The following is a 16,952-nucleotide window of genomic DNA, read 5'->3' as shown; positions in this document are numbered from 1 at the left end:
CTTAAAATTGATATTATATTCTATTTCCAGTGGTAAAACCAGGAAGATTCTCTTAGATATAGCCTTGACTAGCCTAAGTAACTAGTAACTAAGTAACTAAGTACCTCCATCTGATCAGGGTGATATACACAACTTTACAGGGCACTGGGGCAGCTATAGCATAAAAATGCTAAAAGATGGATGCTATTTAAAAACTGATGTAATCAGAACATGTCTGGTGCACATGTATGGACTTCAAAAACACAAAGGAACGTCATGAGCACAAGGTCTGACTAGGACTGGTGATATGACAAAAATATAAATAAAATCACATTTCTGTCGTACCGCATATTGATTGATTATTATTTGTCCCACTAATATATAATAATAATAATAATAATATATTAATAGATTTAATTTGCTGATCATGAACAAAACAGACTGTGACTATTTGCTATTTAAAATCACTGATGATTAGAAATGCCAGAATCTCTATCTTGATTAAAACTTGATTCATTGCTTTGCCCTATGCACGTTCAGTTTAATATAGACCATGTAAACCCATCACTTGTTGAAAAAATGCATCAGCTTTGAGCACAGTTTTCCTGATGTGATGAGATATAGTTTATTCTACATCTCATCAAATAACAACACCTGTTCGTAAGTGCAAAAGTACAAGTTCTACTTTGAAGGTCAGAAAGACAATGATATAAAAAAAAAAAAAAAAAAAACTTGAGAAAGCCTTGAGGAAGTTGTGTCGTCTCCTCCGTGTTGATGAGGTGAGCACGCCCGTGTGTGTGTGTGTATATGTGTATGTGTGTGTGATGGGGTGCGTGGCTGCAGGTTTAACAGATGGTTGCTAATGGAGGTGCATACATCTGAATGACAGAGGACAGGGACTGGGGGCGGAGATTCACTGTGTGTGCGCCTGCGTGAGAGAGGGGCACTAGACTGTGGCTCCTGATGCATCATTTACCCAAATACTCTGAAAAAAAATGTAATGAGTGTCCTATAGTCAAAGTCAAATATAATGTGACTACAGGTTTGCTATTGGAGGACTCATGACCAGATTTAAAGAGCCCCTATAAAGCCATTTTCTGATCTATGTTATAATGTTGTTTCCTCATGACAAACAGACCTGGAGTTATGTTTTGTTTCATTCACACAAATCCTGCATATCTAGGCTGAGTTTTTTTTTTTCTCAAACAGAAACACTCTGTTCCACCTTGCAATGTCATGTCATAAAACAGGAAGTGCTCTACTGTGTTTTTAAACTCCATACGCCTTCACTAGAATCATTTGGATAATTTTAGTCCTGGAATTGCTAACTTGAAAACCACTACATGACATCATAAGGTGGAACAGCACATTTTGAGGCATGTTTTTGACGAGGTAACATTATAAAATGACTTATAGCTCACAAAAGTCAATTTTATGAAATAACAGAATATTTAAGGTTATCATTTCATGGAACATTGTAACAAAACAAGACATAATCTTCATAATAGGTGTATTTCTTTATTATTTATCTTTATATTTGTTTGCATATTTTCCATTCTCCTGTTGTTGTTGTATTTTGCATTGCAACACAGGAATTTCCTCACTGTGGGACAAATAAAGACCTCAGATGTCTTATCTTATCAGTTTAGTAAAAACGGTGGTATTGCAATTTGTAAGACAAGCATTATGATTGCGATTAGATTTGCGATTTGCATTTTAAGATATGATTCTATTGAAAGTGCAATTTTAACATAGCCAGGAGCAAGACGGAAATATGAAGTGCTAAAGCAATAGAAGAAGAAGGAGGAACCCGTTTCCTGAGATCTAAAGTTAAAGTACAGCGCTAACAGGTTTTATATGTAGGAATGGATATTTAGTTTTTTGGCTGAGGAAATTATGTCTGGGAGATTTATGTATTATAATCATTTGAATTGTGATTTTGACTTGACTGTGAATGATTTTGCAATGTATTTCTATACCATGCATCATATTTGATCAAATTTTGTCAAGATTTGATACAATAATTAAGGATGAACTAAGTACCAAACCACTATGCCCATGAAAAAGTCTAATTTATTTTTTTATTTTCATGACTTATTAATTAATTTAACATTGCAAAACATACTGAAAGTGCTTTTGTGTCTATATACTTTTAGTTTTCCATACATCATACAACTACTGCCACTTTTACTGTTACTACGCATTTTACTACAGAGATTAAAAATACAAGCCCAAAAAAAAAGGTTGCATAATAAAGACAAATGACAAAAGTATTCAGTGACTTCCTTAGCAATAGTTAAAGTCAATCTTGAAGTTTAATGCAGCTTCTTAGTGCCTGAGATACACCCTTGGAAATCACAAATGAGGCTAACCCCAAATTTTAAAACAGGGTCATTTTTTTTTATCCATCGTTCTTCAGACACCTTCTGCTCCATCTCGGAAACTTGAAAACCAACCTCACACGATGACATACTTGTAAACCCAGAGGAACTTGATTGAATGACTAATTTTTAACCAATTAAGGCAAAGTGAGTGGTAAAGTTTTCTATTTCAGTGCAAGTGGAGCTTGGCCTAGTTTGTGTGTCTCCCTGGTGGGACCTGCACAGTTATAACCGCTCCTCAAAGGCCTACAGGAAATGGGAAAACCAAATTACTCCACCACTGTTGCAGGCTTTTAAATTACACTTTTTTTCCCCCCTCTCATAAGGCAGTAATGGAAGGAGGCAAGGGGCTGCATGTCGCCTTATCCAACATCATATCCAAATTGTTCCAGGACTGCTAGCATGTCACCGCTAAATGTTGATTGGGTTGATTAGTTATTCCAGCCATCTGACCTTCTCACAGTACACACACAACACACACACAGCACACACACACTTAATTATGAAGTCCTTGTAATTCATTAGGCTGTGTAAATGAACACAGGCCAGCGCGACGAGAGCTGGCTGTATCACAGTGACAGAGGGAGCCTTAGGGAGGTCAACGCTCAGAATGTAGATCGCAGTGGAGACGAGGGAACAAGATGGCTTCTAAACCACACAGACGAAAGCAGCTGTTTGGCCACCGATCCCAAGGTTCGCCGTTCGAATCCCGCTCTCGACACAAAACATCATTGGTGGAGCGGTTAGATCCACAGACCTACAGGTTGGCGGTGTGATTCCAGCTCTCATTATTGTCGTTGTGTCCTTGGGTAAGACACTTAACCCACCTTGCCCTCAGTGTCTGTGTTCATTGATGTATGAATATTGTGTGAATGGGTGAGTGGTTCCTTGATATTAAGTCCTTTGAGTGCCTTGGAGGTAGAAAAGTGCGATGTAAACAAACTTTAGGTCATTGTACGAAAATGGGTCATTGTATAGTTCGGCTGTCTAAATTGTGATCAAACTGGATACATTTTTTAAAAGTTGAAGATATTTCTGGAAAGTTTTTTTGGTTTCATTGTCTTATATTTTAGTAAACCTGCGTAATTTGGATAATTTCAGCCCTGGAACTGCCCATCTCTACTTAACAAAAGGTAAAAGGTAGCTGTAAACTTGATAACTACCACAACATTGCAGGTATATTTTTGAGAAAACAACATTCTAACATGGCTCAAAAGAATTGATCTTGTGTAATAAACATGAACTAATAAGCACAATTAGACAGGTCCCTGTACATTTCCATAAGAGATGACCCAAGAGTGCATGCAGATGGAGGTGCAGAGGAGAGGGCTGGGGGAAATCTCCTTCTCTCTGAACTGAGGCCGACTCCTTCATTTGTCATTGTTTGATGCCAACAGGAGGGACATAATCACTTGCCGTCAGTGGAGTAATTCATTGTGGGCACACCAGCTGTTGCTCTATATTACTGCTGCTGCTGCTGCTGGGAATGGCACAACTCAAGAGCTCTGAGAGACTTGAGTCATTAGAAGATGTGTGTACAAATGTATAGTAGGCATACACTTTAAACTACTGTAGCAATAAGCTTTTCTTAGCGGGGTGCGGAGAGATAGTAAATCTTTGCCTAGCCAGTCAACACCACGTGCTTTTACTCTACTTCACAAAGACGTAAGGAACTGTATCCTGTCTCCCCTATTTACGATGGGTGAAACTGACACGCAGCTTAACCAATCTGAGAAATTTATGGGCCATTTGTGTCAAAGCAAAGCTGGCGGCTTATGAGTAAAAAAAAGATAAAGAACACACAAAAAAACAGAAGACTAAGACTGCAGATTTTGGCAAAATAAATGAGTGAAGCACTGAACTCTAGAAATCTAAACAGAGGATCTCAAAACATTTAAAAAGCACTATAATTGTTTACGTAATGGTCACAATGTTAAACTGAATGAGACTCTCTTAACAGACAATTAACTGTTACACAACATTCAATTCTTCTTATAAACTAGCCTTCTTGATATAATTCATTGATCAGTTTCACAGTCTTTTCAAATTATATAAACCTCACACATTCAAAGACTAAACTTCTTCTGACCCACAAATACTGAGATATTTGTCAAACAGAGTGCATGAATTTTTAAAGTTTACCTCTGGTCAGTAAGATTTGGGTGACGCCATTTTTTCCAGGAGGGTATACACATGTCACCTTTATAAATACTGATCCATCGTTGAACAAGGCAGGCGAACTTGCTCTAGTCAGAAAGTTTAATGAAATCTAGAGAAAATAAGTTTGAACACTGCTTCAATTCGTCAGATGCCCAAAGTCAGTAGTTCATGAAGGCAGGTAAAGGTTTTCACTTTTCGATTTTGACCCCATTCTGGTCTGCTCCACCTGTTTGTATGACACCAGCATGAGAGCGTAAGTGTCCCTCTGAATTATGAATGGGTGTAACATGATGACACATGACAGACCAGACCTCTGCTCCTCTCTCCTGACCCCACACCCATGGCTGAGTTTTCTCCCTCTGAACCAGACAAAATTCACACTGCCTGATGGATTTACACAGTCAGAAATAGACCTACACCTGCACAATAAGTTTACCCTCCATTAACTGACAAAGCAAGTGAACTTATTGAGAGAGAGAGAAAATATGTGTATTCCCAAAGTGATTATGGCTATACTTAAAGGTTTACGCTATTTGCTGATGTATGTTATAATGTCGTTTCCTCATCAAAAGCATACCTGGAGCTGTGTTTTACTTCGTTCACGCATGTTTAACACACAGACAAGTGTTCTTCTGTCAAACTGAAACTTCTGCTCCACCTTGTGATGTCATGTGGTAATACAGAACGTGCTCCACTGTGTTTTTAAACTCTATACACCTTCACTAGAATCATTTAGATGATTTCAGCCAATCTCGACTGACCTAAAGCTGAAAGGTAGCTGTTAACTTGAAAACTATCACAACATTAGCCAGGCTGGCGCCAACTAGTGCCTCCGCTCAATTTAATTTCTCTCCAGCGACTAGGTCAGAAATCAGAATATACTAGACGGTTTGCAAAAACCCTGGAAGTACAAGTTTGGGCACCAGCCAGTCAGTAAAGAGCCACTATTTCTGTCTTGGCAATGATTCCCGGAACAAAGAGAATGTTTGGTGAATTTTATCAAGGGGAAAGACATTATTGCCCTTCTTCCTACGGGATTTGGGAAAAGCTTAATATACCAGTTAGCCCCGTTAGTGGCGCATTACATAAGTCACAACAAAATAGCAAGGATTGGTTAAATGAAAAAAGTACCCGCCTACCATCAAGCAAACGATTCCTAATGCTGCGAGGTCAGACAGTTTCCACGAAGTGAAACTGGCTGATGAATCAGGCTACCACAACATAGCATCACAAGGTGGAACAGAGGATTTGAGCAAAACGGCAATTTTCCAATTTGTTAACAATTTTAAACACAACATTTTATATTTTGAATGGCAAGAAGTCCTTAAAATACTGAACATAACAGAAAGCTGAAAACCACGAATAGAGTACACATATGCATAGCTTACGTAATCAATAGAAAGTAGAATTGAAGCAGCTATGCATAAAGAACCACACATCAATTCACACACACATTCAAACACCACATTTATAACACCACAATGAGGTTGAATATATTCCATTTACGTTTTTGTAGGTTTATTGCTTTTATCGTATTACAAAGCTGCCATTAGTTCTAAAATAAGCCAATAATAGCATTGTACAGAAGTCTCATAACTCATCTCCACCTAATCGTCTGCTTGTACCACTGAGAATTGCCTCTATAACAATACGACTACTGCCTTCAGGACATGCACAGTCTGTAAACATATCCACCTTATTGTACATTAGCTTTAACTCAATGGCTCATCTGCTCACATGTACTTGCTGTGTGTATTTTAGCCCCAGCGGCGGCCATATTGTAGCCTCTGTACTAAACCCTATTGGAACACTATTGAGATCTGTATAATTGGATTAGACCAACCTTAGTCCCTTCTCTATTGCACCAGTCCCTTCTGTGAAATTATGACTTAAGAGCTTTCCACAATCCTGCTCTTAAGGCTTCGATGGGAATGAAACATGGTATGTGTCTGACTGTTGCTTCAGGGTGTACATGCGACTACCTCAGGAGAGAAAATCCCAATACTAGATTGAGTGACAGTTCATCTTTGAGAGGCAGTAGAAAAAGATAGAGATTGTTCTATGGACTTTTTCAGTAGATATTGATATATGTTGTTGCTGTTGTGGAAGAACACAAGACATGCACCATAGGTTAAATCTTCAGCTAAGGTAGTACTGACCAAGTTTGACTCAAGATCTGGAGATGGGTCCCCACTGCTCCTGACAGGCTGCCCCAGAGACACTGAAGGATGTGTCAAATGCAGAGGACAAATTTATCTATGGGGGCAATAAAGTGTTCCTTAACTGATATTAGTTGATGTCAATCTGTAGCAAAGACTAAAAAACTTTAAAGTTGTACAGTTTTGGTTTGAGTTAAAAAGTGAAAAATATTCGAAATGGTTGTTCAACAGATAATAAAAAAATATCTAGGTTACTAATGTAAAAGTTAAGTACTGGTTTAAAAATGTAGGTCTACTTAAAGAGTAAAACCAAAACTGCAATAGGGCCCGGTCAAGCAGAAGTAAACAGCAAGGCCAAAAATTCAAGTTAATGCATCTGATATAAAAATGTATTCAACAGATACATATGTACTCTAGTTTATGAAACTGTTGACCTTTTTTCTGTACCATTTTTGGTTCTAAAGTTACATATGTTTTAAAAATACCATGTATGCAACATGGAACAAAAATTGATTTCCCAAATTTCAAAGACCTGCAAATCATGTAAATAAATGGATGTATTTCATCATATCTTGTGTTATTCCATCTTTGAACTGTTGATGAAGGTACATGATTTTTTTTTTTAAATGTATTTAAAATGATAAAAATTTGCTTGGAAGGACTGACATATTTTATAGAAATAGTTTCCTTTCATTTTGAAGTAATATTAAAGTATTCAGAAGAAAAAAGCGGACAAATGATGCAAAATCATGCACCTTCTACTTGCTTGCACAATTTTCCCTCCATTACTTTTCCCTCTGTTACCATGACCTTTCTTCATATAAAATCTCATTACTCAAGAAGTAAGACGTTTTTCAACCTAATCTTGTACCATATGGTAGAAAACTATATTAAGCAAATATTCAAACCAGTTTGTTAAGGATATGTAAGTGAGAACCGCTAGTTATCACTGTTTGTATTTATTGCCCAAAAAGTGCTGCATATATTCATTCCCTCCGACATGAGTTTATTTATTTTTTGTAAACAACTTGAAAGAATATCGCAGGTTTAACTTTACCCTATTGGAGTACTAACTCTTTCCTACATTCTATTACCTTACTTATTTCAATAGTTCCTCTAGTTTCTGAATAAGAGCTATTTGAATGTAAAAGATCTGCCCCTGTAAAAGATCTGCAAGTTTCCCTCCGTTACCGCTTGACCTGACCCTAATAGCTAAAAAAAAAAAAAAAAGACAAAGAGAACTACATAGAGAATGATCCTTTGCTTCATTACAGTGTAGACTACAAGAAGAAATAACAGTTCTAAGCACTGTTCTTTGGATTAAGTCTTGTCAAGGCATAGCCTCCACAAAATTTCACCATAAATATCACACCGTAAGATGTCAATATATCAAGAAAATATCGTACTGAGAAATTTGGATCTTGTTACATCCCTAATCGTGAGCCTCCCCATCATATCGTGAGCTTTCCCACAATATTGCAATAAACATCGTACTGTAAGGTTTATACCGTGACGATATTGTATCGTGAGACTTGGATATTGTTAACGTAAAAGTATAAAGCTCACATTTTATGTCTTATAAAGCTTCAAATGTAGTGATTTTGATACAGATTTGTGCTGAATTTTATTCAACAGAAATAATAGATTTTTTTTTTCCCCTAGCTGTTTTTATTTTAATATTTTTGGTTGCTCAAACTACAAATGTGTTTTAATATAATATATAAACTCCTCAGGCTTTTGCAGGTGACAAACAATAATAAAAAATACTTTTACTTTTCAGTTCAGTTAAAAAAAAATTTTAGCGGAGTGGAAAGTACAGATACCTTCTCTCAAATGCAGTGAAGTAAAAGTAAACAGTATCCATTGTAAAATCTACTAAGTACAGATACCTAAAATGTATACTTAAGTACACTACTTCATACTTTCACTTTGTTACATTCCACCACTGCATAAAACATGCTGAATCAGAAGGGAGTCCGATTCCATTTGTTAGCCATTTGTACATGACGTTTGCTTGTGTGTGTGCTCTGAAGCTGCTCTGGGTAAAGCCTTTTTCAGAGCAGCAGGTCGAGGGCTGTTACTTTGATACATTAGACAAAGAGAACAGGAAAACTACATGTAATGGTAATGCTCAGTATAGATTCAATAGAACACAGTCACTATCTAACAAGAAGCATTGTTCACAAAATATTTAACTAACATTTTCTTTAGATTTTTTGTGTACGAATCGAAATAATATAAGCAAGCATGGGTTTAAAATGGACGCCTCGATACAATTTCAATACCACAATAGGGGTGGAATGAGAGAGACCCAATTTTCATGAGACGAGACACAAGATGGGGTCCACTCACGATCACAAAAAAGTGTATTCACCTCTATAGCTCCCTAGTTTGAAAACAATTTGTCAAACCAAAATTATTTTTCTGTTACTTTTACAGACATATCTCCAAAAATACATAAAATAACACATTTCCTGTCACTGCTATCTTAAGTCTTTTGAGTCTACTCAGAGTGATGGTCTTTGAGTTACTCCAGCACTTGAATATGCATGTTCACTTGACCTGGTCCTCTGCAGATCTACACTACAGCAAATCCTTCCACTACAACACAGGAGCCAAAAGAAGTAGCAATTTAAAGCTTACAATTTACCATGATACAAGCAGAACCAATCACATTTATAGCACTATACTTCATAAGGACATATAGATCTTGTCTTGGCAATGTTTCAGTCCACCCATATTATGAAATGCCATCACTGTAAGCTTAAAGTTCCACACTTTTTCCAGTGAAGGGTCCCCCAAGTGCTTGTTTGTTTATGATGTTATTGCTTTGACTTAAATGGTCCATCGTACAGCATTTAACTTTTTTTTAGCATCACTCTTCTATCTCCATGGAGACAAGCAGTTAGTCTGATTCATCAGCCGGTTTCACTTCGTGGAAACCATGTGACCTTGCAGCATTAAGATTTGTTTGCTCAACAGTAGGCAGGTACTTTTTTTATTTAACCAATCTTGGTCATGACGTATGTAATACGCCACATTCCATAGGAAGAAGGGCAATAACATCTTTCCCCTTGGTAAAATTCACCAAACATTTTCTTTGTTCCAGCTTTAAATCCTCGATTGTGGGAATCGTTGCCAACACAGAATGTATGGCTCGACCGCTTTGTTTACTGTTGTGCTGTACTACAAAAGGGACCCAGACAGGCACTTGAGTTTGACGTCATGGCTTCACAGCTCTTCACTGATTGGCCAGTGCGCGATCTACAACTTCTGGGATATCCATTAGGTCCAGTCATATCTGTGGAGAGGTGCTGCCCACAGTAACAATGCATGTTTTTCAAGATAATATTTTGAATCCATGAGAGTGCCTGTAATTGCACAAATGCAAAGTAGTTATGTTATAGTTATGTTCTACTGTAAGGTCCTATATTATGCAACATTTACTTTTGTGAGCATGTAATAATGCTGTTGCATCATTAAAAACATACCTGGAGTCATGTTTTGTTTCATTCACACATTTTTAAGTAATCCTTTATTTTTAGTCTGCCTACATCACCAAAGCTCAAAATCCTCTGTTCTACCTTGTGTTAACAGCTACCTTTTAGTTTTAGTTCAGAAAAGATCAGCAGTTCCAGGGCTGAAATTATCAAAATTATTCTAGTGAAGGTGTATGGAGTTAAAAACACAGTGGAGCACTTCCTATATTACATGACATCACAAGGTGGAAGAAAGTGTTTTCTGTTTAGAGAAGAACTCATCCTAAATCTGCAGGGTTTGTGTTAAACATGTGTGAATGAAACAAAGCACAACACCAGGTATGTTTTTCATGAGCAAACAACATTATAAACATAGATCAGAAAATAGTGTAATATAGTCCCTTTAATGCCGTACTGTGGGACATTTAATTGCTATATTAACTATGCACCCACACATTTTTACTGTGATGTTAAATGCTAAAACCAGAGGCAAGAAGGAATGCACGCTTATCAGATCATAAAACAGAAATAAAACTGCATTTGAAATAAACTTGTTTGTAGAAATAAATGACGCAACATCTGCCATTTTGTCATAAATTATTTCTTAGTATTACAGATGCGATTCATTGTGATTCAGTACGAGTCAGAGCAGGTATACAGCCAAGTAAATCCTCATTATTCAAAGTATTAAGACTAAATGTGAAACCTCTCTCCCTCCACACCATAAGCACTATTTCAAATCTGTGTCAGTAATATAAATTAGGCCCACAGACTTTATAAGCAGTATTTTAATGGGCTCGCTACAAATAGTGCGTCCATCTTTTCCTATGTGTCGCAGTTAAATCACCATTACAGGGGGTAGGACCAGGCTGGAATATTAAAACAGTCAATATGTGGCTAGCAGTAGACTTCCTTATCTGCTCACAGCGTTTCACTTCCTCGGCATGAATAATACGAAAATGCATTTGTCGACAATTTTACTCCTATAAATCTAAATTAAACATATCACTTGTTGCTTAGTGTTTCAAAATAAATAATCCTAAATTGAATACAGTCACAGGAAGACACACAATGAGCTGTACGAAGGGCATCTGACATTAAAAGTGCACTGTGGAACTTTTCCGGTGGGGGTCTGTCAAATGCTTTTCTCCATGGAAATGGAATGGAATTGCTTTGACTGGAATGTTTCACGGTATGGTATTAAAGGGACAGTCTAGAATTTTGGACATAGGACCTTATTTTCTAGTGAGCCAGAGTGTTGCAGTCTGGCGTAATAATAGATTTGCTTCAGGTGTTTTGTGGAGTGGGTAAGACTGTTTTTAATGGCAGGATAACTATGGCCATTGACATGCGCTAGCCTAGCACCAGCAACCTCTGCAAATACAAGGACTAGATGGAATATTAAAAAAGTGTCTCCACACATCTCCAACACTCTGGCTCAGTAGGAAATAAGGCTCTTTGTCCAAAATTTTGAACTGTCCCTTTAAACCTTTCTATCTTATATATGTCTCTATGGAGACCAAACAAGACCAAGTTACAGGTCAGATCTGCAGAGAGGCGACCCTGCTCACAGTCAGAATGCCTGTTTTTCTGGGTATTTTTGAGTTATAAAACCACCTGTAATTGAATACACTAATATGCAAAGTAAAGCATTTTTTTTATAGTGCATGTTGTTGATGTGATGAATTTAGATCTGTGAGCCTCGCCCACTATGTCTGTACAATTGTCTGTCTTTACGCTTGCTTCCCTACAGTCCTCAAAATGCCTTTAAAATATATCAGCACTGTGATCCATTCTCATTTTTTCCTTTATAAATAGCTGCTTTTACTATAAATTGTATAGTGAAAGTGTGTAAAAGGTGTTTTCCTGAATTCAAGAGATAAAAAATAAGGTAGAGGCTCCTCTTATCTCCTCTGCAGGGCACCTGGGAACCTTTTCTGCTGATTTTATGTGTAAAAAGCAGAAAAAATAAGCAAGCATGAATTTGACATGGACCAAATATCAAATATCCACACGTTCATTGGGCTGAAAATAACAATGTGGTCACAAAACGAAAATGTCAAAGCCAAAATTGAACTAGGTTATTTATTTTTTATTTACTTTTATTTATTTTATTTAGACAAAGAGTATATCAAAAGCAAGAAACAATGGTTGCCACAGGAACGTGCATTTGTGAAGAAAAATTACTGTAACGACCATAGTCTTAAACTTCTATATATGGACTTGTTGCTAGGCTATTCAGATTTGATGTTGTTATAAGAATTTCAAACATGCTTGCCTTTGTGCCTTTGTGAACACTTTTTTGTATCCCCCAGCCCCTCCCTGCCTCCCCCCTCCTCCTCCTCTGCCCCCTGCTCCCTCCAGCTCCTGCACATTTTTAAATCTATGAATTTCTGAACATCGTTTGCTTGATTTTTCTGCACCCCAGGGAGACATTCTCATTCGTCTCTTTTTTCACCTCATTTCACTGCCTCCTGAGTGATTTTCTCCACTCGGGATGGAGGTGACAGTGCTGTGTGCCCCGTGGAGCTTGAGCTGAATCCTGCACTGTCCAACAAGACCCCATTCAAACCACAGTGGAGCCTCAAAAGCAAAAGGAGAATTTATGCTCTCAAACACTTAAGCAGTCAAGCCGTCATGTACACACCATGCAATGACAAATATGGACTTTCAGGCATGAATTGACCCGCTAAAGGTTCTTAAAAGGCGCACGATGTAACTTTTCGGATGGAGGGTCTGTCATGTGCTAGTTACCATGGAGATGTTATTGCGTTGCCTAGAGTGTTGCACAGTATAGCATTAAACGTACATAATGCCAATCTTAATTTACTAATATTAATAAAATCATGCTATGAGTGGTGTTACCTCTCCACAGATATGACTTGTAACTTTGCCTGTTGGTGTCACCTGCTTGACTCAAAGGAGATAATTTTTATTTAGAGAGTTAATTTTTATTTAGTCTTTAACGCATAGACTATAAAAAGTGTGACGTCACCCATAGCGTTTGACTGACGAAACGGTGAAACACAAAAAAAAAAGAACACTAGGATTATGTAAACTTTTGAACACTAGTAAAGTTCAATGTTTGTAGTCACAAAGGCTAGTAGTTGTAGTGGTCATACTTGTCTCAGGTAGTTGTAGTAGTAGTGGTAGTTAGTAGGTCGAAGTGGCCAGTAGTAAGTAGTAGTAGTATTAGATAGTAGTAGTAGTAATAGTAGTAGTAGTAGTCAGTAGTAGTCAGTAGTAGTCAGTAGTAGTAGTCAGTAGTAGTCAGTAGTAGTCAGTAGTAGTAGTAGTAGTAGTAGTCAGTAGTAGTCAGTAGTAGTCAGCAGTAGTCAGTAGTAGGCAGTAGGTAGTGTAGTAGTCATAGGTAGTAGTTAATTGTAGTAGTTAGTAGTAGTAGTAGTAGTAGTCAGTAGTAGGCCATAGTAGGCCAGTAGTAGGTAGTAGGCAGTAGTAGTAGGTAGCAGTAGGTAATAGGTAATAGTAGTAAGTGGTAGTAGTCTTTTTTAGTATTGGACAATTAGCGAGCCTTTTAAATGTATGTACTCAATCAAATAATACACTAACTTTCCAATTCCAATACGAAGTTAAACATAATAGTATTTATTCTTTCTCATTTGCCCTCATCGTTGCCGCTTGTCTCTTGACTTAAGGTTAAAAGTTTCTCAACCCTAATTTAGAACTCATCGTACCAGTGCTGGCATATGGCAGTCGGCATAATTGTATTGCAAATAGCGGACATTAAATTGATAACCTTTAAAATATTTCTCCTTCACGCAATAAAAAACGATTATACAGCTCGCCTCGGGAAACAGACATCAAGCCCTCTAAACTGGTACTAGAGTATAATGGCTTATGACATATGTTTGGGTGTTGAAGATAAAACTGTTTAAGTATGCGGTGATGTTGAAGAGAATGGTATCTTGTGTTTACCTCCAGTGCTTTCCTCTTACTATTGAGCAGTTTGGAGATGTCCCGGGCCACTCTCTCCACTAAGTCCTTGGGGTTGTTCCTCTTGATCTCGAACTGGCTCTTCTTCTCATTATAAATCTGAAACAGAAGAGATTTTTACAATGGTAGCACAGATTATCAAAAAGTCACAGTGAGTTTATGCATTTGTGAAATTTGTGCTACTACAATCTTTTTGCTGAACTTTGCAGAGGCAGAGGTGGGTACTACTCAGTTTCAAGAAGAAGAATTGTATAAAAAAGTTACTGAACTAAATATACTTGACTTAGTAGAGATTGGACATTCCAGAGGTGAAATGATTCCAGTAAAGGTTTATGGAATTTAAAAACACAGCGGAACACTTCCTGTATTACCACATGACATCACAAGGTGGAACAGAGTATTTCCATCTGAGAGAAGATGCAGGGTTTGTGTGTTAAACATGTGTGAATGAAACAAAACAAAACTCTAGGTATGTTTCTGAGGAGGATACCTATACACATATATAACATAAAATTGAAAATAACATAGGCCCTTTAAATAAAAGGAATAAAGTATAAAATCTAGCTCATTCACTGTGAGTGACAAAACACTGACTGTTTTTCTTGTTTCTGTGGTGAATTATGTAATGCACTCGATTGTCACTGTGGCTGCCCACAACGTTACACCACAGCCCCTAACAAACTTCATTGAAAAACAAAAGTATGTGTAAAGGGCCAGTGCAGAATCCAGACTGTGGTCAGCAAAAGAGTTAAACATCTACAGTGGAAAGTGCACTGGGCCATTAGGACACTCTCTGGTTTAAACACAAAACCGTCGTATCCACTCATCAGCAGCTTCACATTAAACTAATGCATACTCCAGCACAGGACTACAAAGCAGCCTGCTCACAACACATCAGTACAATATACTGGAGAAAATCAATACATCATTTACACAAAATGTTGAACTTCAAAATAGCTTTACTCGTGTTATGATGAGTGACATTGACAAAATAATTGGCCTTAACAAATCATATTGAAAAGATAGCAGTGTTATTAGCATGTTATAAAAGGAGGACGAGGAACTAAATGGGGAATCCCTGGTCAATGACATTAGGACGGGGCCATATGGTAATTTTTGTTGTTGTTGTTGTTGTTGTTGCTAACTCACCATATTGTGACTCCTGTTTTTTTTTTGTGTGTGTGTGTGTGTGTGTGTAATGCATCTCTATGTTCAGAAACAGACACTTTTCCCCACCCACTCCTCCCACTGGTCAGTGTTCATCATGTTCTGAGTGAGTGACAGGTGGATGTAACCAATCACAGTGAAGAATAAACTTCAAGAAACAGAAGATAGGTTTACCTTTTAAAGACTGTATAAAAGATACTAAGAAAACATCAATCATGATCAAAATTGTGATCTGGTACTTAGGGCTAAGAAGTGATCATGATTTTCTATCGCCCACCCACATTTAAGTTAACTCAGGAAGCATCTAGACTGAATCGTAAAATGAAAATAAATCACCTTTTCAGTTTTCATTTTAAAAAGTGTAACATTTTGTGATGTGACATTTGTGAACAAGTCAGCTCTTTTGACCAGTTTTTTCATGTGAAGGGTTGGAACCAGCTCTCATTTGATAAAAGAACAAAATCTTTTTTATTTCTGGTTTTAATGTATTTTTACACAAACTAATTCTGAACCAATACAAGAATCAGCACAAAAGTGTATGTTTATTTAGATCATGCATCATTTCAAAGGCTAAACACACATCCACTCTCAGTTTGATCCATCTGAAACAGATCTGAGCCTTGGTTATTTCACTCAGTGATTAGTTCTCACATTGGCTTCTGTCATACAAAAAAATGTAAGCCAGTCTTTTTTTTTTTTTTTTTCCAGATTTGGATTCAGATCCCATAAGAGCCAAAAGTCCCATCACTAGGAACATTTCTAAAGTCAAAACTGAAGCGAAACATAAACAGACTGAGCTCACAGCAGAGACACTTACAACTGCACTACACCGCTCTGCACTTCCTCTACAACCTGCTAAGAGGCCAAAAACAGCTTGCCGACTTCGCAAAGCTCATAAAGGAAGTAAAACAAATGGGCCACAGGGGACAGTGCGTGTAGGGCATAAGAGGGGAGCTGTGGGAGATGGACAGATGCTTGGTCCATTGACAGACAGCCAAACAGGAGAGGAATCTAGTCCAGAGATTAGTCCTTCCCCCTGGACGTAAAAGTAGTCTGACTCAGCGGACTGTAGCATCTGTACAAACTAGCTCCAGGATTAACACTGATCCCACCACTGCCCCCCAGACATCCACAGACCCACTTTTACAATGTTTATTCTTCAAAACAAACGTGGGTCGAAGGAAAATATTGAATATTTAAAGAAATTAGTGTCGTTTTAAGTGCAGACTTGTTTGACGAATTAATAATTTACTGCAATTAGTCACTACAGACGGAAAAGACAAATGAGTCAAGGAAAAGCCATGTTTGTGGAGGAAGTAATGCTCTCGGTTAATTATTTATGAAATAGAGACATCAATAGAAAATAATTTGTATTTGTTAATATGTTGACTATCGGGTAATGAAAGAGAAAGAAAGTAAACAATAATTTTAACTGAAGCAAGAGAGCTAAAGCACAGATGATTTGTATGTATTAAATAAGTCAGTTCTTTAATGGTAGTAGTAGTCGTCGTAGTAGTATTAGATGCTAGTATTAGATGTATTAGATATAGTTGATACAGATACCACAATACCACGAAGATTATATATATATAAAAAAAAAATCTTCAAACAATAGAACATGATTTTCAGCATATATAATAGTACTTTATTTTATAGTAACATGTGGTCTAGTA

The 16,952-nt window shown here is 37.3% G+C and overlaps 1 protein-coding gene across 1 annotated transcript in view; it reads right to left on the bottom strand.

Annotated features, from left to right (window-relative positions):
* cacna2d2a (calcium channel, voltage-dependent, alpha 2/delta subunit 2a) overlaps window positions 1-16,952 on the bottom strand; it is a 215,613-nt gene that overhangs the window by 143,671 nt on the left and 54,990 nt on the right. The window contains exon 3 of the mRNA XM_055160452.1: window positions 14,095-14,211. Coding sequence (XP_055016427.1) covers window positions 14,095-14,211 — 117 coding nt within the window. The remainder of the gene's footprint in view (window positions 1-14,094; window positions 14,212-16,952) is intronic.

Source organism: Boleophthalmus pectinirostris, unplaced genomic scaffold, assembly GCF_026225935.1.
Source record: "Boleophthalmus pectinirostris isolate CB_2022bp ecotype Guang Dong unplaced genomic scaffold, ASM2622593v1 HiC_scaffold_3, whole genome shotgun sequence".
Lineage (NCBI taxonomy): Eukaryota > Metazoa > Chordata > Actinopteri > Gobiiformes > Gobiidae > Boleophthalmus > Boleophthalmus pectinirostris.
This window is presented reverse-complemented; position numbering and strand designations above follow the sequence as displayed.